Here is a 23260-nt window from a genome sequence, read left to right as displayed (position 1 = left end):
ATTTTATTTTTCTGGCGATCACAATGAGACCATTTAAAATCTTATGTGAATTTAAATTATTTTTTAAAAAATTAGTAGCAGGTTAGTCTAGGCCCAGAGCATCAAAGGATTGGTTAAACAAAATATGGTATGTCCACACAATGGAGTATTGTAAATGGAGTAGCTATAAAAAGGAACAAGGACTATATATATGCTGTGTGGTCATCTCGAGAATATGTTGTTGAATGAAAAATCAAGGAGCAGAACAGTGATATTGTATGCTACTGTTTTTCAAAGAAAGAGTGTGTACAAATATATACACAAATATTGTTATATAGATGCATAGACCCAAAAACTAATAGAAAGTGTTTCTCTAAGGAAAGGAATGGGGTGGAAGAAGCAGGGATGGAACCTAGACTTCTTAATATACTTTGTGGATTGGGGTGTTTTTTTTTATTAAATATACTAGAGGCCCGGTGCACAAAAATTTGTGCACTCGGGTGGGTGGGGGTGTCCCTCAGCCCGGCCTGTGCCCTCTTGCAGTCTGGGACCCCTCGGGAGATAACGACCTGCTGGCTTAGGCCTGCTCCCGGGTGGCAGAGGGCAGGCCCAATCCCTAGGTGCAGCCCCTGGTCGGGCTCAGAGCGGGGCCGAGTGGGGAGTTGGGGCGCCGCCCCTGTCATGCACAGAGCAGGGCGGATCGGGAGGTTGCGATGCCACCCTCAGTCACGCTCAGGGTAGGGCTGATTGGGGGGTTGGGGCACCGCCCCCTGTCCACTCAAGGCAGGGTCGATGGGGAGGTTGCGGCGCCACCCCCTGTCACGCACAGAGCAGGGCCAATCGGGGGGTTGGGGCGCTGCCCCCTGTCACTCACAGAGCAGGGCCCATCAGGGGGGTTGGGGCTCCGTACCCTGTCACGCACAGAGCAGGGTCGATCAGGGGGTTGGGGAGCTCCCCCCTGTCACGCACAGAGCAGGGCCCATCAGGGGGTTGGGGCACTGCAGCCTGTCACACACAGAGCCGCAGGGCTATCAGGGGGTTGGGGAGCTCCCTCGTACCAGGCACAGAGCAGGGCTGATCAGGGGGTTGGGGCGCCTTCCCCTGTCACGAACAGAGCAGGGCGGATAGGGAGGTTGTGGCCCCGCCCCCTGTCACACACAGAGCCTCAGGGCGATCAGGGGGTTTGGGCGCTGCCCCCTGTCACGCTGATCCTGGTGCCGGGAGGCCTCTGGGCTCCGCTGATCCCGGTGCTGGGAGGCATATTACCCTTTTACTATATAGGATAGAGGCCTGGTGCGTGGGTGGGGCTGGCTGGTTTGCCCTGAAGGGTGTCCTGGATCAGGGTGGGGGTCCCCACTGGGGTGCCTGGCCAGCCTTGGTGAGGGGATGATGGCTGTTTGCAGCTGGTCACACACCCTTCAGGGTGGGGGTCCCCACTGGGGTGCCTGGCCAGCCTGGGTGAGGGGATGATGGCTGTTTGCAGCTGGTAACACACCCTTCAGGGTGGGGGTCCCCACTGGGGTGCCTGGCCAGTCTGGGTGAGGGGCTGAGGGCTGAAGCTCCCAACTGCTCCTTTTTTTCTTTTTTTTTTTATTTATTCTGGGCCAGCTTTAGCTCTGGCTCCAGCTCTGAGGCCTCTGCTGCTGAAAGCAGGTATCTGGTTTGTTTGGGTTCTATAATCGAAACTCTGTATCAACTCCAGCTCTGAGATCCCGACTAGCTGAAAGCAGGTTTCTGGGGTTTTGTTTAGCTTCTATATTTGTTACAATGTTTTAAACTGCAGGCTCAGAGGCCGGCAAGGCAAGCGGGGAACATTGGTTTCCTCCGTCACTGAAGCAAGCAAGCCTCATGTTAGTTTCAAGCTGCCTGGCTGCTGGCTGCCATCTTGGCTGGCAGTTAATTTGCATATCGCCCTCATTAGCCAATGGGAAAGGTAGTGGTCGTACACTAATTACCATGTTTCTCTTTTATTAGGTAGGAGAATTTTTATTGGTTTCAGAGAGGGAGGGTAAGGGAGAGAGAGAGAGAAATGTCACTGATGAGAGAGAATCACTGATTGGTTGCCTCCTGCACGCCCCCTACTAGGGATTGAGCCTGCAACCCGGGCATGTGTCTTTGACTGGAATCAAAACTGGGACCTTTAAGTCTGCAGGCTGATGTTCCGCCCACTGAGCCAAACTAGCTAGGGCTGGATTGGGTTTTAGAATCAATCAGATGCTTTACCATATTATGAAACAAAAATAAATTAAAATGAGAGAAAAGGGCAGTGTCCAAATATCAAAAGCAAAATGAAACAAGTGCACCTAAATGATCGAACTGAGGTTGAAGCACAGAGAGTATTTCAGGCGACTGTGAACATGGTGATATGACTACCATTTCTAGTGGGATATATCACCCAGGACAAAGAACTGCAAAAAAGACACTGTGTACTCTTTAGTAATCATATAGCTGTTAGTAATATTGGTGTTGTTATTCTGGAGGTGTGTAAGGTAAAGCAAGTGGATAATTATATTAGACTAGTGGTCCAGTGCATGGATTCGTGCACATTGAAAGAAAATTAATTAGAAGAGCGATTCATGCAGTAATTACGTTACTGCAAAAAATTACATTTCAAAATAGTATATAAACATAGTATTATAAAATTAAAACACATGTGTGATTGGCGCCAGCGAGAGCTTTATTGTATCACATGTGCGAGTCAACCTTTTAAATTGCCAGTGCGCGTCATATGTACCGATTGGTTGGTCAGACGGACGGTCAGTCACTTAGCCTTTTATATATAGATTGGGGCACTAGATTTTGGTGTGATAAAGAGATACAATCATAGAAGTTGAGTAAGAATTCTGGGATCCTAACTTTGAGTTGGAAATGTGTGAACTCGAGATGTATTTTCTTTTTTAAAAGTGTGTTTCCTAGTTCTCTCTACTGAAAAATTCTAGAAACCAATCTAGGTAGCATTAAGCACTTTTAGTGCATAATTCTGTTCTCTGAGTAACAATTCCCAATAATATTTCATATCATAAAACAAGCTACTGGGGAAATTTCTGTTTCTATTAGTGGTAGAATAGCTTTTTTTTTTTTTTTTTTAAAGCCAACATTTTAGCTGAAAGTAACTAGAAAAGCTGGGAAGTTTTTTTATTTTTATTTTTTTAAATATATTTTATTGATTTTTTTACAGAGAGGAGGGGAGAAAGAGAGGGATAGAGAGGTAGAAATATCGATGAGAGAAACATCGATTCAGCTGCCTCCTGCACACTCCCCACTGGGGATGCACCCACAACCAAGGTACATGCCCTTGATGGGAATCAAACCCGGGACTCTCCAGTCCGCAGGCTGACGCTCTATCCACTGAGCCAAACCGATCAGGGCAGTTTTTTTAATTTTTAAATCTGTTTGAGGGCTTTGGCGAGTGAGCAAGGTAGATAGCAAGGACTTGAGAGACCAAAATTTTGGTGAGAAGGAAAGCCCAGAGTGGTAAGATCAACTTTTGGTACAGCTTTTCTTATGGAGTGATTGGTTGGTTTGAAATGTGCAGCTAGGAGGTTGAGCAGAAAATTGTGGCAGAGAGGCTGAGATTGTGAGCAGAGTTTCTGGTAATCATGTAGATTTGGGGGACAAAATTGGAAGTCAGGACCTGCTAAGAAAGAGGGGCACTGGAAAACACCCCAGGCTTTTAGTTGAGAACCCTGAAGGATAGGTGAACTGAAAATAGGTCAGTTCTCACAAAGGCTAAAGCCTAGCTTCCAAATCACCGTAATCCTTGATTGGATTAAGGTCATTTATTGCATGCTAGAAGCAAATATAAATCTTCTCTGGAGGAAGACACCATCAACCATTAGTTCAAGTTATCTGTACAGTTTTTATGTATTCACTGATAATATATTACATATATAATTTACATATATAATTATACTATATATATTTATAACATATAATAAATATTTATAAAACTTAGTTTTCATTCAATAAAATAATCAGATATATAAAAATAAAAGAAATGATTGAAAATCAAGAGAGAAAACAGATAATCAAAATAGATTCATAGGGAGACTTCCAGTACAGATGAGATGGTATAGATCCATTTTTTCCTGCTAAGTCTAAAAAGTGTAAATCCTGGAATTGGTGCAGAGGACAACCAAAGGAGAACTCTGAAAGGTTGTAAGAAGAAGGTAAGCTTGTTTGGGATCATAGGACTGGAAGAACAACATAGTCATAGGACATCTTGCATCCCCCCACTGAACAGAAGAAGGCCACCTAAACCAGTTCCTGACTTTCCGAACTAGCATCCAGATGGGCTCATTCCTCCCCTGAATCAAGTGGGAGTCCATCTGAAAGCATCATGCAAGCCTGTCATCATCAAAGGTGACCAATTGGGAGTCCCATTGAATATGTTCCAAGAAGAAGTCCCCCTGTTATGAGACTTCTCTTTTCCACTGAGAGATACCAAGGCAAGCAGGCAGAACTGACTCAAGAGCTACAGTAGGCATTCCAGTCTGAGAAGTGTTTTAGTCCTTGAGGACTTGCAACTCTCCTCCCCCTCCCAAAGATACCAGGAGGCACTACCTGCAAAAAGGATACAGCTAAAAGTAGCCTAGTCTGGGAAAGTGTCTTTGGCCTTGTGGGCCGGATCATCTTCTCAGAGAAGATACCCAGAAACACAGGGGCAGATAAGAGGGACTCGGCTATAGTAAGTAATACGTTCTGGGAAGCTTCTTTGTCTCTGTGTGCTCAAGACTTGCCTTTCCCACGTAGAGACACTGGGGCTGTCACACCCCTTCCCCCCAAGAGCTACCTGGCAGCCTGGCTTGGGGAAACTTCTTTTACTTCCTCAAGCAGCAGGGACCAGTGGGAGCCCAGTGGCACCCAGATAAACAAAGCAGGCCAAATAATGCCACAAAGGCTCTGAAATTAATCTGCCATGAATAGACCAGAAAATGAGCCCAAGATCCACATGCTAAAACTAAACAGGTGACTACCTGTTAAAATAAAAAACTAAATAAGACCCTATGTTAGTGACTTCTAACATAGTAGAAAAATGTTTAAGAGCTAGAAAGTCACTTGTCATAACAATAGCAAAGGAAACGGCAACTTGAATAAGAAAAAAACAAATGACACCAACACAAGATGAATTAGGTATTGGAATTTTTCTGACAAGAATTTTAAACTAGGTATCATAAAAATGCTTAAAAATCAATTACAAATTATCTTAAAACAAATAAAAAATTTCAGTAGAGAATGAAATAAAATCATTTAGATCCCTGTTAGTAATGAAATTAGAAAGAACCAAATGGAAATTTTAAAATCGAAAACCACAATCAAACTCACTATATGGGTTCAATAGAAGATAACAGAGGATAGAATCAGTAAATTTGAGAACAGAACAATAGAATTTACCCAATACAAACAACAGAGAGAAAAAAATAGAAAAATAATATCTGAGGCCCGCCCAGTGTGGCTCAGTGGTTGAGTGTCAACCTGTGAACCAGGAGGTTCAATTCTATTTTAGAACAAAAGTTCTGAAATTTATATAATTGCAGAAGGAAAGGAGAAATTGAGTATTTCAAAGAAACTGTGCCTGAAAATTTACCAAATTGACAAAAGAACAAACCTACAGATACAGATGCAAGGCACAGATGCAAGGTTAATATATATAAATTTGTTGCATTCCTATACACAAGCAATGAAGAAGTAGAATTTGAAATTAAAAGCACAGTACCATTTATATTAGCACCCCAAAAATTGAAATACGTAGGTATAGGTGTAACAAAATATGAACAAGATCTATATGAGAAAAACTAAAACCGGTTTGGCTTAGTGGATAGAGAGAACATCGGCCTGCGGACTGAAGGGTCCCAGGTTTGATTCCCATCAGGGTACATGCCCGGGTTGTGGGCTGGATCCCCCGTGGGGGGCATGCAGGAGGCAGCCAATCAATGATTCTCTCTCATCATTGATGTCTTTCTCTCCCTCTCCCTTCCTTTTTGAAATCAATACAAATATAGTTAAAAACAGTAACAAAGCTGATGAACAAAATCAAAGAACTGAATAAATGGAGAGATATTCCCTGTTCATGGATAGGAAAACACAATATTGTCAAGATGTCGTTTCTTCCCAACTTGATCCATAAATGAAACATAATCTCAGCAACTTGTTTTGTGGATAGTTATAAATTGATTCTAAAGATTATAGGGAGAGGCAAAAACTCAGACTAGGAAACACAATATTGAAGGTGAAGAACAAAGTTGGAGGACTGACACGACTTCAACACTTACTATAGAGCTATAGTGATCAGGATCATATGGTACTGGTGAAATAATAAACAGATCAGTGGAACAAAATAGAGCCCAGAAACTAAAGGCAAAGAAAGAGTCTTGAAAGCAGCCAGAGAGAAATGGTGCATTACCTATAGGGAACACCAATTCAAATAACAAATGTCTTATCTGAAACCAGGGGACCAGAGGAAGTGGCACAATATTTTTTATATGCTGAAATAAAAGAATTATCAATTGTTAATTCTGTATCCAGCAAAACTGTCCCTCAGGTATTAAAAGGAAATAAAAACATTCTCAGATGATGGAAAACTAAAAATTTGTTGCTAGTAGATCTACCCTTAAAGAATGGTTAATGGAAGTTCTTTAAACAGATAAGAAATGATAAAGGAATGCATCTTGGAGCATCAGAAAAGAAGGAATAATGGAGAGAACAGATATATCCATACATACAATAAATAATGGAATGTTTTTCCTCCTGAGTTTTAGCAATCAGATTATGATGATTGAATAAAAAATATAAAACCATCTAATACTAAATATGATATTTAAAATAGTGAAGATAGCCTTGGTTGGGTAGCTCAGTTGGTTAGAACATCCCAATAGGGCAAGGTTGTAGGTTCAATCCCTGTCAGGGCACATACAAGAATCAACCAATGATGCATAAATGGGTAGAACAGCAAAAATCAATGTTTCCCTCTTTCCCTTCCTCTTTCTCCTTAAAAATCAATAAATTAAAAAAACTAGAAAATAGTGAAGATAAAGCACCTAAATGAAAATGAGGTTTCCACACTCCACTTAAAGTGGTAAAATATCATTACCAGTAGATTGTTATAAGTTACACAGGTACCTAGGGTAACCATTAAGAAAACTGTACAGACCTAACCGGTTTGGCTCAGTGGGTAGAGCATTGGCCTGCGGACTGAAAGGTCCCAGGTTTGATTCCGGTCAAGGGCATGTACCTTGGTTGCAGGCACATCCCCAGTAGGAGGTGTGCAGGAGGCAGCTGATCAATGTTTCTCTCTCATAGATGTTTCTAACTCTCTATCCTTCTCCCTTCTTCTCTGCAAAATATCAATAAAATATATTTTAAAAAAAGAAAAAAGATAAAAACAATATAAATAAGATGGAATCTTTAAAAATGTTCAAGCACCCTCCCCCCATATGAAGGCAAAAAGAGGGAAACAGAAGAATGAGAACCAGAGAAACATATAAAAGAAGTAATAGAGCAGCAGTCTTAAGCCTTAACATATCAATAAATACCATAAATTTAATAATAATTACCTTAAATCTAAATGTAGAGTGGATAAAAAAATGTGACCCAATTATATGCAGCTTATAGGAAAGTCAGTTCAGATTCCACAATGTAGGTAGGTAGAAAGCAAAAGAATGGAAAAACTGTACCATGAAAACATTTTTTTTTAAAGGTAGGAATTGGCTATATTAGTATTTGATAAATTGGACTTTAGAGCAGAGAAAATAACCAGTCACAAAGAGGGACATTGCTAAATATAAAATTGACAGATTAAATATTGCCAGGGGTTATGGATGGGGAGTGCTTAGGGGAAATGTGGCCGAGAGGTCTGAGTGGTTATAAAGGGGCAATATGAGAAATCCTTGTAGTGTTGAAACTGTTCAGTATATTGACTGTGGTGGTGGATACATGAACCAAATTGTATAAACTTACACACACACACATACACACACACACACGAATATAAATAGAATTGTGAAATCTGAATAAGATTGATTTATCAGTGTCAGTATTCTGGTTGTGATATATTGTAATTTTGAAAAATGTTACCATTTGGGGAAACTAGTCAATGTGTACAAGGAATCACTCTGTATACTTTCTTATAACTACATGTGAATCTGTTATCTCAACTAAAATTTAAGTTTTTAAAAAGGGTCAGGGATTAAGAAGACATGACAAATCAATGCAGTGTAATTCTGGTTTGGATCTTGGAACAGGAAAAGAACATTGGTGAAGACACATGCACACAGGAGAGTCAGCAGTTAGAATGATTAGAAACAGACTGAAATAAATGAGTAATATCTTTAAGAATTTATTTTTTTAAATGTATATTTTTATTGATTTCAGAGAGGAAGGGAGAGGGAGAGAGAGAGATAGAAACATCAGTGATAAGAGAGAATCATTGATTGGCTGCCTCCTGCACACCCCCTACTGGGGTTGGAGCCCACAGCCTGGGCATGTGCCCTTGACTGGAATCGAACCCGGGACCCTTCAGTCCGCAGGCTGACGCTCTATCCACTGAGCCAAACCAGCTAGGGCTTTAAGAATTTAAATGACAAGATGAATTTCAGCAGAGAATTAGAAAATTTAAAAAAGAATTAATGGAAATTGAAAAAACGGGAACTGATTTTGAGAACTTTAGACACAGATAAAGAGAGAATCAGTGAATCGTAAGATATGTTGGAAAAAATACCTGGTCAGAGCACAGAGAGGAAGAGATGAAAATGTTATTTGCATGTTCTCCTTGCTGCCTCCCCTATAGTTTTTTTTACTCAAACCATTTGAGAATAAGATATATATATATATATATATATATATATATATATATATATATATATATATATATATATCTCATGACCCTTGACTCTTTAAAATACTTTAGCATGTGTTTCTAAGAATAGTGATAGTTTTTTTTTTTAAATTATACTTTATTGATTTTTTACAGAAAGGAAGGGAGAGGGATAGAGAGTTAGAAACATCGATGAGAGAGAAACATCGATCAGCTGCCTCCTGCACACCCCCTACTGGGGATGTGTCCGCAACCAAGGTACCTGCCATTGACCGGAATCGAACCTGGGACCCTTCAGTCCGCAGGTCGGCGCTCTATCCACTGAGCCAAACCGATTAGGGCAGAATAGTGATAGTTTTAAGAGACTTAAATCTTAGGGGCAATTTTCTTCAGTAAATTTAACCATGATATAGGTATCCCTCGCTTTTCAAAAGTTCATGTTTCGCCATTTCACTTTTACAAAAGATTTAACATTTGTACCTGTTTTTGCTAACCAAAAGAAATCCAAAGAGGATTTTTGTTTTTATGAAAAAAGGTGAAAAGTGAAAACAGTGTTCAGCATTTGTTTAGCAGTGAGCTGTTATAGAGGATTGATAAAGATAATAGTTAGAAAAGAATATCGATAAGCTGATTGATAAAGAGAAAAAATTACCGATATCAATGACAGAGGGGCGGGGCATCAGTATAGATCCTGCAGACATGGGAAAAATCACAGGGAGATATGTTTATTCTAGTAATTATAATAATAGACAAGGTGGAATTTGAGCATCAAACTAGGTTAATGGATTGCTACCATAAAAGGCATAATTTGCCCAGCCGGTGTGGCTCAGACATTGAGTGTTGACCCATGAACCAGGAGGTCACAGTTTGATTCCTGGTCAGGGCACATGTCCGAATTGCTGGCTGGATTCCCATTGAGGGGCGGGAGGGTGTCAGTTAATGATTCTCTGTCATCATTGATGTTTCTATCTTCCTCTCCTTCTCCCTCTCCCTTCCTCTCTTTGAAATCAATAAAAACATTTTTTTAAAGGCATAATTTATGAAGATCTTACTGTCATAAGCTGGTTTGGCTTAATAGCTAAATACATAAAGCAAAATTAATCTGAGAAATGTCATTAGTGAAGCAGTTGATTTCAACATACATGTCTCAGAGTTAGATTTAAATGTAGATAAAATTAAGTAAGAATATAAAGTTTGGCTCAGTGGATAGAGTGTCATCGGCCTGTGGACTGAAGGGTCGGTCCCAGGTTCGATTCCGGTCAAGGGCATGTACCTTGGTTGCGGGCACATCCCCAGTTGCGGGTGTGCCGGAGGCAGCTGATCAATGTTTCTCTCTCATCAATGTTTCTGATTCTCTATCTCTCTCCCTTCCTCTCTGTAAAAATCAATAAAATATATTTTAAAAAAAGAATATAAAGGAATTGAATAGTGCATTCAATAAACTTAATTATATGTACAGATATAAATAGTATTTCACATTCCTACAATAGGCTATTTTGTTTTTTTAATATCCAAGCAACTTTGGTCAAAATTTATTAATGTCCAAGGTCATATAGAAAGTCTGAACAGATGAGAAAAGTTGAGATTTTACAGACCATATTGTCTGGAAATAATACAAATAAATTAGAAAGAAATAGTTAATAAGATGACTCCTTTGAAACCTGCCTTCTATGGAGGATTTCCCTTTTTTTCTCTATTCATTTTCATTGTAGAAATACCCTCAGCATATATTCAAATTGGGAAATTGGTAGTAGCAAGGCATTAATTCCTTATATTTCTGTTCTTATATTATCTATATGTAGTTATGTTTCAGTTTGATGCCTTTGTGTGACTGCTGCTGAAGTAGGATACAGGTAGTACCAGTGTCCATACCAAGATCTCTAATCCTATCTAATAAAAGAGAAACATGGTAATTAGCATACATCTGCTACCTTTCCCATTGGCTAATCAGGACAATATGCAAATTAACTGCCAGCCAAGATGGCGGCCAGCAGCCAGGCAGCTTAAAGTGAACATGAGGCTTGCTTGCTTCAGTGACAGAGGACTCCAACGTTCCCCGCTTGCCTTGCCGGCCTCTGAGCTTGCAGTTTGAAACATTGTTACAAATATAGAAGCTAAACAAAACCCCAGAAACCTGCTTTCAGCCAGCCAGGATCTCAGAGCTGGAGTTGATACAGTGTTTGATTATAGAACCTAAACAAACCAGATACCTGCTTTCAGCAGCAGAGGCCTCAGAGCTGGATCCAAGCCTCAGAGCTAAAGCTGGCCCAGAATAAAAAGAAAAAAGAAAAAGGAGCAGTTGGGAGCTGCAGTCACCCGCCAGCCTGAAAACAGCCCTCAGCCCCTCACCCAGGCTGGCCAGGCACCCCAGTGGGGACCCCCACCCTGAAGGGTGTGTTACCAGCTGCAAACAGCCATCATCCCCTCACCAAGGCTGGCCAGGCACCCAAGCAGGACCCCCACCCTGATCCAGGACACCCTTCAGGGCAAACCAGCCGGCCCCCACCCGTGCACCAGGCCCCTATCCTATATAGTAAAAGGGTAATATGCCTCCCAGCACCGGGATCAGCGGAGCCGCGAGGCCTCCCAGCACCGGGATCAGCGTGACGGGGCAGCGCCCAAACCCCCTGATCGCCCTGCGGCTCTGTGTGTGACAGGGGGCGGGGCCACAACCTCCCTATCCGCCCTGCTCTGTTCGTGACAGGGGAAGGCACCCCAACCCCCTGATCAGCCCTGCTCTGTGCCTGATAGGGGGGAGCTCCCCAACCCCCTGATTGCCCTGCGGCTCTGTGTGTGACAGGGTGTGGCACCCCAACCCCCTGATCAGCCCTGCTCTGTGTGTGACAGTGGGCGGCGCCCCAGCCCCCTGATCGGCCCTGTTCTGTGCCTGATAGGAGGGAGCTCCCCAACCCCCTGATCTCCCTGCGGCTCTGTGTGTGACAGCGTGCGGCGCCCCAACCCCCTGATCGGCCCTGCTCTGTGTGTGACAGGGTGCGGCGCCCCAACCTCCCCTCCGCCAACGGGCCCTGCTCTGTGTGTGATGGGGTAGAGCCATAACCTCCCCATCGGCCCTGCCCTGAGTGTGACAGTGGTGGTGCCCCAACCCCCTGATCGGCCCTGCTCTGTGGATGATAGAGGGCGGCTCCCCAACCCCTGATCCGCCCTGCTCTGTGTGTGACAGGGGGCGGTGCCCCAACTCCCCTATCGGCCCTACTCTGTGAGTGACAGGGGAGAGCTCCCCAACCCCCTGATTGACCCTGCTCTGTGCATGACAGGGGGTGGCGCTGCAACCTCCCCACCAACCCTGTCTTGAGTGTGACAGGGGGCTGTGCCCCAACCCCCCAATCGGCCCTACTCTGAGCGTGACTGAGGGTGGCATCGCAACCTCCTGATCTGCCCTGCTCTGTGCATGACAGGGGGCGGCGCCCCAACTCCCCAATCAGCCCTGCTCTGAGCCTGACCAGGGGCTGCACCTAGGGATTGGGCCTGCCCTCTGCCACCCGGGAGCAGGCCTAAGCCAGCAGGTCGTTATCTCCTGAGGGGTCCCAGACTGAGAGGGCACAGGCTGGGCTGAGGGACCCCCTCACCCCCCCCCCCCCGAGTCCATAAATTTTTGTGCACCGGGCCTCTAGTTATACTATAAAACTTGACCTGAAATTTTAGGTTGCTATTCCTGGCCTTCCCCTTTCAACTCTTTCTGAATTTTCAATAACCACTTGTTGGTCATTCACTAGAACACAGGGAATTTCAAATTGAAAACTGATAAAATTTAAAAGAAACAATACCTAATACAGAGGAAATGTGGAGAATAGAATGTTTTCATATATTGCAGGTGAAAATATGAATTGTTACAGCCTTTGGGAAAATAATTTGGCAGCCTGGTTAACAATTAAAATTCATATTCTTTTTGGCCCAGTAAACCTCCTAAGAGTCTATTCTTAGAAATAAAAGCACAAGTAAGGCCATATGTATAGGGATATTTATTGCAGCAATGTATATAATGCCAAGCAATTGAAAACAGAATGAGTGTTAGTAGAAGGGCAGAAAAAAAATGGTATCTCTATAGGTTGGAATATTATGCTACATGAAAAAGAATGAATTAGACCTGATAGTTGGATAGAGTCCCACAAAGTTTTGTTCAGTGAGAGAACAAAGAGTCAAAAAAGTTTCTATAATAATTAATTTCTGTAATAAAAAATTATGTAAGAGAACCATGCATACATCATGGGCTCATGAGCATGAAGAAAAATAGTTAAGAATGCTTGCTAGTGGCTAAATGTTTATCTTGGTGGGGGGTAGGTAGGTGGGAGAACGAGGGAAGAATTGTTTTTTAGTTGATCAAAAAAGCCTGTGATTATATCTATTCATTATCTGTAAAATTATGTAAATGTGCATGTTTAAAGATATTAAGTAAATATTTAAAGTAAAAGTGGCCTATTTCTTTTCTAAAAGTGATGCTGATTTGCAAATACCTGAGCATGTCTTTGTGAAGGCCACAGAAACTCTTAAGAGTAAAACAAGCTTAGTAGAAAACCATAAACTTTTTGAGGTAGGAGAACCTAAAACAAAGAATAAAGGTAGTGCATGCATGCACACTCTCTCTCTTTTCCCCTCTTGAGATCTCTCTCTAAAGCAGTAACCAGTGGGAAATTTAATTACCAATAAAACTGGGGTAGACTCTGTGGTTGGTTGGTATTGCTCTTCAGGAACCTTTGCCTTCCTTTGATTTGTCATCATTGGTGTTGGCTTTGTGTTCAGGCTGCAGTACTTCTAGCTGTAAAATCCACTGTAGCAGAGTCCAGAAGGAGAAGTATGGTCTCTCTGGGTGTCTGTTGTAGGATTTCTTGGAAACGTTTGCTGAGATGGAGTTTGGGGTACAACTTGGTTATAACAACTGTGAGAGGAAGGGGCTGAAAGCAGAACTGGGCAAAAGAAGAGCTTATTGCAAGCCTGCCCAAGGGAAGCTCTGGAGCAAGGATTGTTTGTCAGAGTCCATGTTGGATTGAAATGCTCAGCCTTTATACCTGCTCTGGTGTGGGCTGCCCTGGGAAGGCAGCTCCTGAAGGACTGGCAGCTGGAGGCTGTGTGGTGACCAGACTCCCTGCTGAGCTGGCAGCAAGCCCTTCCTTGAAGGGAAGATCTAGGTGGCGCATCTCTCAGTCTACACACTCTTTAAGAATCAGAAAATATTTTCCAGAAGTCCTTCATCAGACATCCCCTCACATTTAAATATTAGGCTACATGTTGTGACAAAGACTAATAATGAGCCTTCATAGTCTTTCTCCACTTCTCTAGTAAAGAAAGTCCTGGTTTTCATTGGGTGCATGGTAATCTGGGGTAATGGCTACATTTCTCAGCCTCTACATTTAGACTTGTCTAACTTTTGGCTGATGGTTAAGTTGCGCTGTCATGTTTGACTTGGAGGCGATATGTGCCTTGTTTTCTTTTCCTCCTCCTTGCTGGGTAGACTATGGGAATAATAGCTGGAGTTTGAGCAGCATCTTGGATTATGAGGTGGAAGCCACATATTTGAAGATGACAAAACAAGATAGAAGAATATTAGGTTCTTGATGATCATGGAAATGCTTTATATGCTCTGGATTGCTTCCCTTTGCCAATCAATTATTGGCAGAGGGCACAGGAAACCATGATTGGCTCAGACTAACATTTTGGGGGTGAATAGACGTTGGGGAGTAAAACATGGACACATTTGTGTCAGTTTATAGCAGAGGGAGAGAAGGGCAAAGAAGTCAGGAGATTTGCAGGGCATTATAATTGTGATAGCTCATGGGATCTTAACTAGGGAAGTGGGAAAGTAAAATGTGTGGGTAATGGGGATGAACATGGAGGAGAGTTGGTTTAGTGGATTGGAGGTCCCCATGGGGCTGATGACTCACTGGGAAGGGAGAAGAAAGCTAAATGAACCGGAGAGAGAAGAGATGGTAGTAGTATAGGAGTACAGGACAACTAAAATGAGCATTTTGGTGGTTGTGCTATTACTGGTAATGACAAGACCTAGAAGACTGAGTAACTAAAGTGGGATGGAGAAAGATTCTAATGTTGAAATTATGAAAAGGAGAGTCTGGGTTTTGGATGGAACATCTCGGATGTTGAAGTAGTTGAGTGAAAGGCAGTGAACTAGATGCTAATGTCTTCAGTGGGTGAAATGTAATTGGGATCTCAGTAGATATCTAAAAAAGTGAGGGAGACTGACCCAAAAGAGCGTCTGTTTCAGAGAGACTGACATTGTTGGTGGAAGACAGAGGAAAAAATGACCTGGAAACGGCAGTGAGAAAGGAAATAGCATCCTTCTAAAATAATAAAAATTTCTATATAACACAATATACTAGAAACAAAGTATAAAGAAAAAAGGAAAGTGAGAAAATATATTTATAGTATATATAACATGCAAATGGGAGCTCTTTAATATAAAAAGAGCTCCTAAATATTAATTTGAAAAGACCACTTGGTCGCAAAGTAGGCAAAGAATATGGAATCTAAATTCACAAAGGAGGAAATACAAATGAACAAGCGATGAGAAGATTCAAACGTTAGGGCTAGTACCAGTCAAAACATTAATTAAATAGTAGGATATGCCTACCATATTGGCAAGATCTCAAAATATTGCCAAACTTCAGGCTTGGCACGAGTGTGGGAAGACAGGTGCTGATGTACACTGTTCAAAGGTTTGGTTATAGATTGCCACTTCAGAAGCAGCAACTTAAACGGCTATGGTGGATCTGTTGTGAGTTGTGGCTTGATGTGTTTGCCCATCACAGTTATGCTGACTATAGTGTTATTGTATTAAATACTTATAACTGTTACTCTGAATTTTTTTTTGGTCAATCCTCACCCAAGGATATTTTTTCCATTGATTTTTTTTTTTTCTAGAAAAAGTGGAGGGAGGGGTGAGAAAGAGAAGCAAAGAGAGAGGAACACTGAGTTGAGAGAGACATTGATTGGTTGCCTCTCTCTTGTAATCCTACCAGGGCAGGAATCGAACCTCTGTGCAGTGGCCAACACTCTAACCATTGAGCACACTAGCTAGGGCTGTGTGATCTTATTTTTTAAAATACCAGCTCATATTTATTAATAAGTTTTTGTGGCTGTTTTTATGGTAGAATGTATGATTTTCTCCATCTTATCTCGAAAGATTTAGATATGATTTTTGTTTATTTGTCTTGATTTTAATATATGTGTATCTTCTTAAATGTATATATTTGTTTTACCTATATTTGTGTAATCTGAATATAACTATGCAGTTATTTTCTTCTGGTTATATAGTATGCATCTCACTTTGCTTAATTTGGATTATATTGAGAATTAAGAAATATATTATTAATATATAAAATCTTGATGGACTTAAGTTTTTTTTTCTTTAAATTACAGATTAACTGGATCTTCTGGGTTTGTAACAGATGGACCTGGAAATTATAAATATAAAACGAAGTGCACATGGCTCATTGAAGGACAGTAAGTAATAATGGCTAATTTTTTTTTAGGGTAGAGCTCAGTGTGGCATTACTTTTCCTACAAGTAAAATTAACAAACTGTAGCATAAAGTACTTAAATATTTTTATTCGATAATTTCTTATTTTATAAGTAAATTTTATTTTTCTTGATCTTTATTTTTACTTAAAAAAAACTTCTTGTGATGATTTAATGCTGTAGATGAATTGTACACACCAGAATTTTGTATATTTTCAATTGTATAGTCTAAAAAAATGGAGTATTTTAAGTGATGTACCTAAAGCATTAGAAAATCATAATATTGTGTCATTTTTATAAATACATATTTTTATTGTGGGGATGAAAGTTAGAATAACTGTTGTTGGCCAAACAACTCCTTCTCTTTGCTCCCATGCCTCTCCAGCTGTTACCTTCTTTTTCTTACCTTCAGCAAACCTTTAGAGCAGTGTTTCTCAAACTTTTTGGTTTCAGGACCTCATTACACTCTTAAATTTATAGAATTCTAAATAACTTTTGTTTTTGTGGGTTATATCTGTTTTTATCATATTAAAAATCAAAACTAAGAAATACTATTTAATTCAGTTTAAACAACTAATAAACCCACTATGTGTTAGCATTAATGGCATATTTTTATGGAAAAAGAAGCCCTGTATTTAAAAAGTTAATAAAAGAATGGCATTGCTTTACATTTTTGTAAATCTCTTCCCTGGATTAATAGAAAACAGCTAGATTATCATTTTTTCTGCATTCACTTTAAAAAAAATACATTTTTATTGATTTCAGAGAGGAAGGGAGAGGGAGAGAGAGATAGAAACATCAATGGTGAGAGAGAGTATCATTGATTGGCTGCTTCGTACACATCCCCTGCTCAGAATAGAGTCTGCAACCTGGGCATATGCACTGACTAGGAATTGAACCATGACCTCCTGGTTCTTAGGTAGATGCTCATCCACTGAGTCACGCCAGCCAGGCCTGCATTCACTTTGTTTCGATGTTAACGATGGTGAAGTATGTGAAGAAAATTAGGCTTCACTTGAATATGAAGTGGGAAAAGGAAAGGGGTTTTTATAGTGCTTTTAAAGAATTGTGGATGGTAGTCTTTGACAAGTGGTAGTTTCTTAAAAGTAAATTGCAATGTGGAAAAAAATCACATCGGGCTGTGGCCAGGTAGCTCAGGTGGTTAGAGCATTGTCCTGATACCTAAGGTTGCAGATTATATTCCTGGTTAAGGCACATAAAAGAATCAACCAGTGAATGCATAAATGGGTAGAACAATAAAAATTGATGTTTTTCTCTCTCAAATCAATTAAAAAATCACATTAGTTATATCACCATCAATCTTATCAGAAAGTTTTAAATATTGGGAAGTTGTATCTAGGTGGCAGATATCAATCTTCCAAAGCTTTAGTTATTGCTTGAAAGCTTGTATTTTATCTTTGGCACCAAATACTGCCAATTGTTTTCTTTGAAGTGACAGTTTTACTTTGTTCATTTTCAAGAAAATATCTGCCATATATCCAAGTCTGACTTTCAAGTAAAAATGGTAAATGGTGTTCTAAAAGAAAGGCAACTAGTTCAGCTCACAACTCAAACAATTTCAAAAGTGATTTTCCTTGAAACCATTGTACTTTGTTAGGTAGCAGAAGTGCTTTATGCATACTTCCCACCTTGTCATGCATAAAATTAAAAAGATGTGTACTATTAATAAAATTCATAGTTTCTACCATGTAATAAAGCTATGCTTAAATGAAGCTGTCATTTCTTTTTTTCTTTCTGTGAGGGAGTGATGGTGAAGCATTACAGTGATTACTAGTACAGTTTGGTGCTACCGTCTTGTTAGATTCCAGGTGTCAGCAGTTTTACCCACCATTTGCTCTTGTACCATTAGTAAATGCCAAAATGATGATAAGGTACATGATAGTTTAGTATTAATTATTATGTACATAGTCTTGACCTTTTGGGCCCCTAAAAGGATCTCAGGGCCCTTGGTGTTCTGTGGACCACACTTTGAGAACTTGTGCTCTATTGTCTGCCCTTGCCCTTTCTGTCAGTCCACTCCCATCTGGTGTCCTTCTCCACCATTGCTCAGCATGGGATTTCAGGGGTTGGTCCTCCTCAGCCTAAGCAAAAAATAATTTCTTCTTCCTCTTATTCCCATATTCAGCCTATCAGTAAGTTCTGTCCATTTTCCTTCTAGAATATCTCCCAAATCCTTCTACATTCTCCTTTTCATATCCATCTCTGAAATTATTATAAAAACCACCACCCTCAATTTCCTCGGCCCCTGTAATAGCCTTGAAATTGGCCTTTTGATTTTTGCTTTTGCCCCTTGCTTACCTCTTACTTCTTATCTCATGAGGTTCCCTCGATTTACTGTTTCAGATATGCTGATTTTCTTCGTATTGTTCTTACACATCAACTTCTTTCTTCCTGAGTCTTTAAGACAGTGCTGTTTCCTCTGCGTGAAACATTGTTCCTAAGCTTTTCATATGGCTTATCTCTTGTCATTCTAATCTCCTTCAAAGCTTTCTGGGGTATTTCCCCACCACTTGGTGTACTACCATAACATAATTCCTTCAATTTCTTCACAGTATTTATCACCAGCTGAGTTAACTTATTTATGTATTTACTTAGTTTGCTTAGAGATGTTAGATAGATAAGTGTGAGGTAGAAGAAAGTCTAGACTGGAGACATATAATTAGGCATCCACGGGAACTAGATGGTGTTGCTAATACCAAGAGCTGTTTGAGCTGAAGCCAAGTTAGAGAGTGAAGGAGTAAGTGGGATATGAGGAAATGGAGAAAACAAAGCTTTCTGTATAGATTTACTCTATTAAGAGGAGAAAGGATTGGGTGGGGTAATAACTGGAAGAAGAGTTGGGATTTGAAGCTTTTTATGTTTTGTTGTTTTTGTAAAATATGTGATACCGAAGGAGATTTAAATGTGGATGTAGAAGTTTCAGATAAGGGAGATGCTAAATATTTGAGAAATGGAAGGAGAAGTAGGTAGGTGTATCTGTTTTGAAAAATGGGAATTTGAGGGATTTTTGTCTTGGTGCAGAGAAGTGGGTGGGACTGAATGGCTTGAAATAGTAATTGAGAGGACCAGTTGTGGAGAGGGAGAGGGAGTTAGTAATAGGACTGCTGGCAGAATTGAAGTACCATTTGAAGTTGGTGAGCAGTGACCAATCCTGGAGCCAGCCCTCTCAGTGGTGTGACTTTCTCTGGCACGGATTAGTTTTGTTTGGGCTCAGTCTAAGTCAAAGCAGGTAACTGTTTTCCTCTAAACCATGGCTTTTGCCAAGTAGTCCCCTGAAAAGTCAGAGGGGTGGGTGAGTTTAGAGAATTGGCAGGTGTGATTATGAAATGATGTAGTGTGGAGTCTTTGGTTGAATAAGGAAGTATAGAACTAGAAGGGCTAATGGGTTGGTTCAGAGGCTGTTAATGAATGGCTACTGTGTAGACTATAAGGCCCAAAGAGGCACAGACCATGCTATTTTGTTTATCAGTGCATGTTTAGTGGTCTCTTGCAGGTAGAATATACTAAGTGAATCTTTGGCAAATAATGATATACTCTTTAGTATTAATTTCTCCTCTCTGTAAATTAAAAATCTAGGTATATATTTTTCAAATATTTGATAGTGATAATTATTATAAATTATTTTTGTGTTTTTTTTTTCAGGCCAAATAGAATAATGAGACTCCGTTTCAATCATTTTGCTACAGAGTGTAGTTGGGACCATTTATATGTTTATGATGGGGACTCAATTTATGCACCACTAATTGCTGCCTTTAGGTAAGCTCACTCATATTAGTTGTTAATCGTATGATTTCTGAATTCAAACATATGTCCTAGGTTGCATTCTTACTGGACTCACCTTTATTATTCCTTAACACACTATTTCATGAAAATAGTACTATTTCTAGAGGCCTGACTTGGTTTCCTGTAACTATTAGGTAAGTCTTTGGGCAGAGTACTTGACTTCTCTTTTTTAATTTCCTGTTCTGTACAGTCGTGATGGTATATTGTTCATCTGCTTCTCCTAGTGGTGGTGAAGTTTACATTTTAAAAATATTTTGTGAGTAATATATTGAATAATAATATTTCTGTAAAAAAATTAAATCAGGGATCACGTTAATTTTAAACCTTGCTGTGTTCCTCATTACATAGGCCTTCAGGAGGTATTTGTTAAATTCAAATATAGGGGTGTGTGTGTGTGTGTGTGTGTGTGTGTATGGGTGAAGGGAAGTTTCTGGAAGAATACACAGAAAATGAACAGTGGTTATCTGAGGAGAATGAGGAATATACCATTTATGTATTATAATATTTTTTCAATATTTTTCAATAATTGTATTCTATAGTTAAAATAGCTTAACACCCAATCTATGGCATGTTCTAATTTGTTTTGGCATTTTCATTTCTATTAACAATAACTGGCTGTGTTGTTATCTTTTTGACCACATACGAATTGAAAACCATCCTATTTTTCTTCCTTTAACTTGATAGAAGATTTACAAAATAATATATTTTCATTTTATTTTTTTTCTTCTTTTGTGAATTTTTTTTTTTTTTATTGCTTAAAGTATTACAAAGGGTATTACATATATATCCATTTTATCCCCCCGCCCTAGACAGTCCCCTAGCCTCCCCTATCACCCAGTGTCTTATGTCCATTGGTTATGCTTATATGCATGCATACAAGTCCTTTAGTTGATATCTTACCCCCCTACCTCCTGCCCCCCAACCCTCCCCGGCCTTCCCGCTGCAGCTCGACAATCTGTTTGAGGCAGCTATGCCTCTGTATCTATTATTGTTCAAAAGTTTATAATGGTCTCTATCGTCCACGAATGAGTGAGATCATGTGGTATTTTTCCTTTATTGACTGGCTTATTTCACTTAGCATAATGCTCTCCAGTTCCATCCATGACGTTGCAAATGGTAAGAGTTCCTTCCTTTTTACAGCAGCATAGTATTCCATCGTGTAGATGTACCACAGTTTTCTAATCCATTCATCTACTGATGGGCACTTAGGCTGTTTCCAGATCTTAGCTATGGTGAATTGTGCTGCTATGAACATAGGGGTGCATATATCCTTTCTGATTGGTGTTTCTGGTTTCTTGGGATATATTCCTAGAAGTGGGATCACAGGGTCAAATGGGAGTTCCATTTTCAGTTTTTTAAGGAAACTCCATACTGTCTTCCATAGTGGCTGGACCAGTCTGCATTCCCACCAGCAGTGCACAAGTGTTCCTTTTTCTCCACATCCTCTCCAGCACTTGTCGTTTGTTGATTTGTTGATGATAGCCAGTCTGACAGGTGTGAGATGGTACCTCATTGCTGTTTTGATTTGCATCTCTCGGATGATTAGTGACTTTGAGCATGTTTTCATATGTCTCTTGGCTTTCTGAATGTCCTCTTTTGAAAGGTGTCTATTTAGGTCCTTTGCCCATTTTTTGATTGGATTGTTTATCTTTCTTTTGTTAAGTTGTATGAGTTCCCTATAAATTTTGGAGATTAGGCCCTTATCAGATATGTCATTGGCAAATATGTTTTCCCACACAGTGGGTTTTCTCGTTGTTTTGTTGATGGTTTCTTTTGCTGTGCAGAAGCTTTTTATTTTGATGTAGTCCCATTTGTTCATTTTTTCTTTAGTTTCAAGTGCCCTAGGAGCTGTATCAGTGAAGAAATTGCTTCGGCATATGTCTGAGATTTTCTTGCCTTTGGATTCTTCTAGAATTTTTATGGTATCCTGTCGTACATTTAAGTCCTTTATCCATTTTGAGTTTATTTTTGTGTATGGTGTAAGTTGGTGGTCTAGTTTCATTTTCTTGCATATATCTGTCCAATTTTCCCAACACCATTTATTGAAGAGACTATCTTGGCTCCATTGTATGTTCTTGCCTCCTTTGTCAAATATTAATTGAGCATATTGGTTCGGGCCGATTTCTGGGCTCTCTATTCTATTCCATTGATCTATATGCCTATTCTTGTGCCAGTACCAGGCAGTTTTGAGAACAGTGGCTTTGTAATACAACTTGATATCTGGTATTGAGATCCCACCTACTTTGTTCTTTTTCAGGATTGCTGCAGCTATTCGGGGTCTTTTTTTATTCCAGATGAATTTTTGGAAAGTTCGTTCTAGATCTCTGAAGTATGCTGTTGGTACTTTAATGGGAAGTGCGTTGAATTTATAGATTGTTTTGGGTAGTATGGACATTTTGATGATGTTGATTCTACCAATCCATGAACACGGTATGTTCTTCCATCTGTTTATGTCTTCCTCTATGTCTTTTTTCAACGTCCTGTAGTTTTCTGAGTAGAGGTCTTTTACCTCTTTAGTTAAGTTTATTCCTAGGTAGCTTAGTTTTTTCGGTGCAATGGTAAACGGGATTGTTTTTATAATCTCTCTTTCTGAAAGTTCACTATTGGTGTATAGAAATGCCTCAGATTTCTTGGGGTTAATTTTGTATCCTGCTACATTGCCAAATTCATGTATTAAGTCTAGTAGCTTTTTGATGGAATCTCTAGGGTTTTGTATGTATAATATCATGTCGTCTGCAAATAAGGACAGTTTTACTTCCTCTTTTCCAATTTGGATGCCTTTTATTTCTTCTTCTTGCCGAATTGCAATGGCTAACACTTCCAGTACTATGTTGAACAGGAGTGGTGAGAGGGGGCATCCCTGTCTTGTTCCTGTTCTTAGGGGAAATGGTGTTAGTTTTTGTCCGTTGAGTATGATGTTGGCTGTGGGCCTGTCATATATGGCTTTTATTATGTTGAGGTATGATCCTTCTACTCCCACCTTGCTGAGAGTTTTTATCAAAAATGGGTGTTGAATTTTGTCAAATGCTTTTTCTGCATCAATTGATATGACCATGTGGTTTTTTTCTTTCAATTTGTTTATGTGATGTATCACGTTTATTGATTTGCGGATATTGTACCATCCTTGCATCCCTGGGATAAATCCACCTTGGTCATGGTGTATGATCTTTCTGATGT

The 23260-nt window shown here is 40.1% G+C and overlaps 1 protein-coding gene across 4 annotated transcripts in view; it reads left to right on the top strand.

Moving 5' to 3' along the window:
- ATRN (attractin) overlaps nt 1-23260 on the top strand; it is a 157442-nt gene that overhangs the window by 21974 nt on the left and 112208 nt on the right. For 3 of the 4 annotated variants that reach the window (XM_059705661.1, XM_059705659.1, XM_059705662.1), the window contains exons 2-3: nt 16181-16264; nt 19943-20056. In XM_059705661.1, the coding sequence (XP_059561644.1) occupies nt 16181-16264; nt 19943-20056 (198 nt within the window). The remainder of the gene's footprint in view (nt 1-16180; nt 16265-19942; nt 20057-23260) is intronic. The other variant, XM_059705660.1, reaches the window with a different exon arrangement.

The sequence above is a fragment of the Myotis daubentonii genome, chromosome 8, assembly GCF_963259705.1.
Source record: "Myotis daubentonii chromosome 8, mMyoDau2.1, whole genome shotgun sequence".
In the NCBI taxonomy this organism is placed as follows: domain Eukaryota; kingdom Metazoa; phylum Chordata; class Mammalia; order Chiroptera; family Vespertilionidae; genus Myotis; species Myotis daubentonii.
This window is presented reverse-complemented; position numbering and strand designations above follow the sequence as displayed.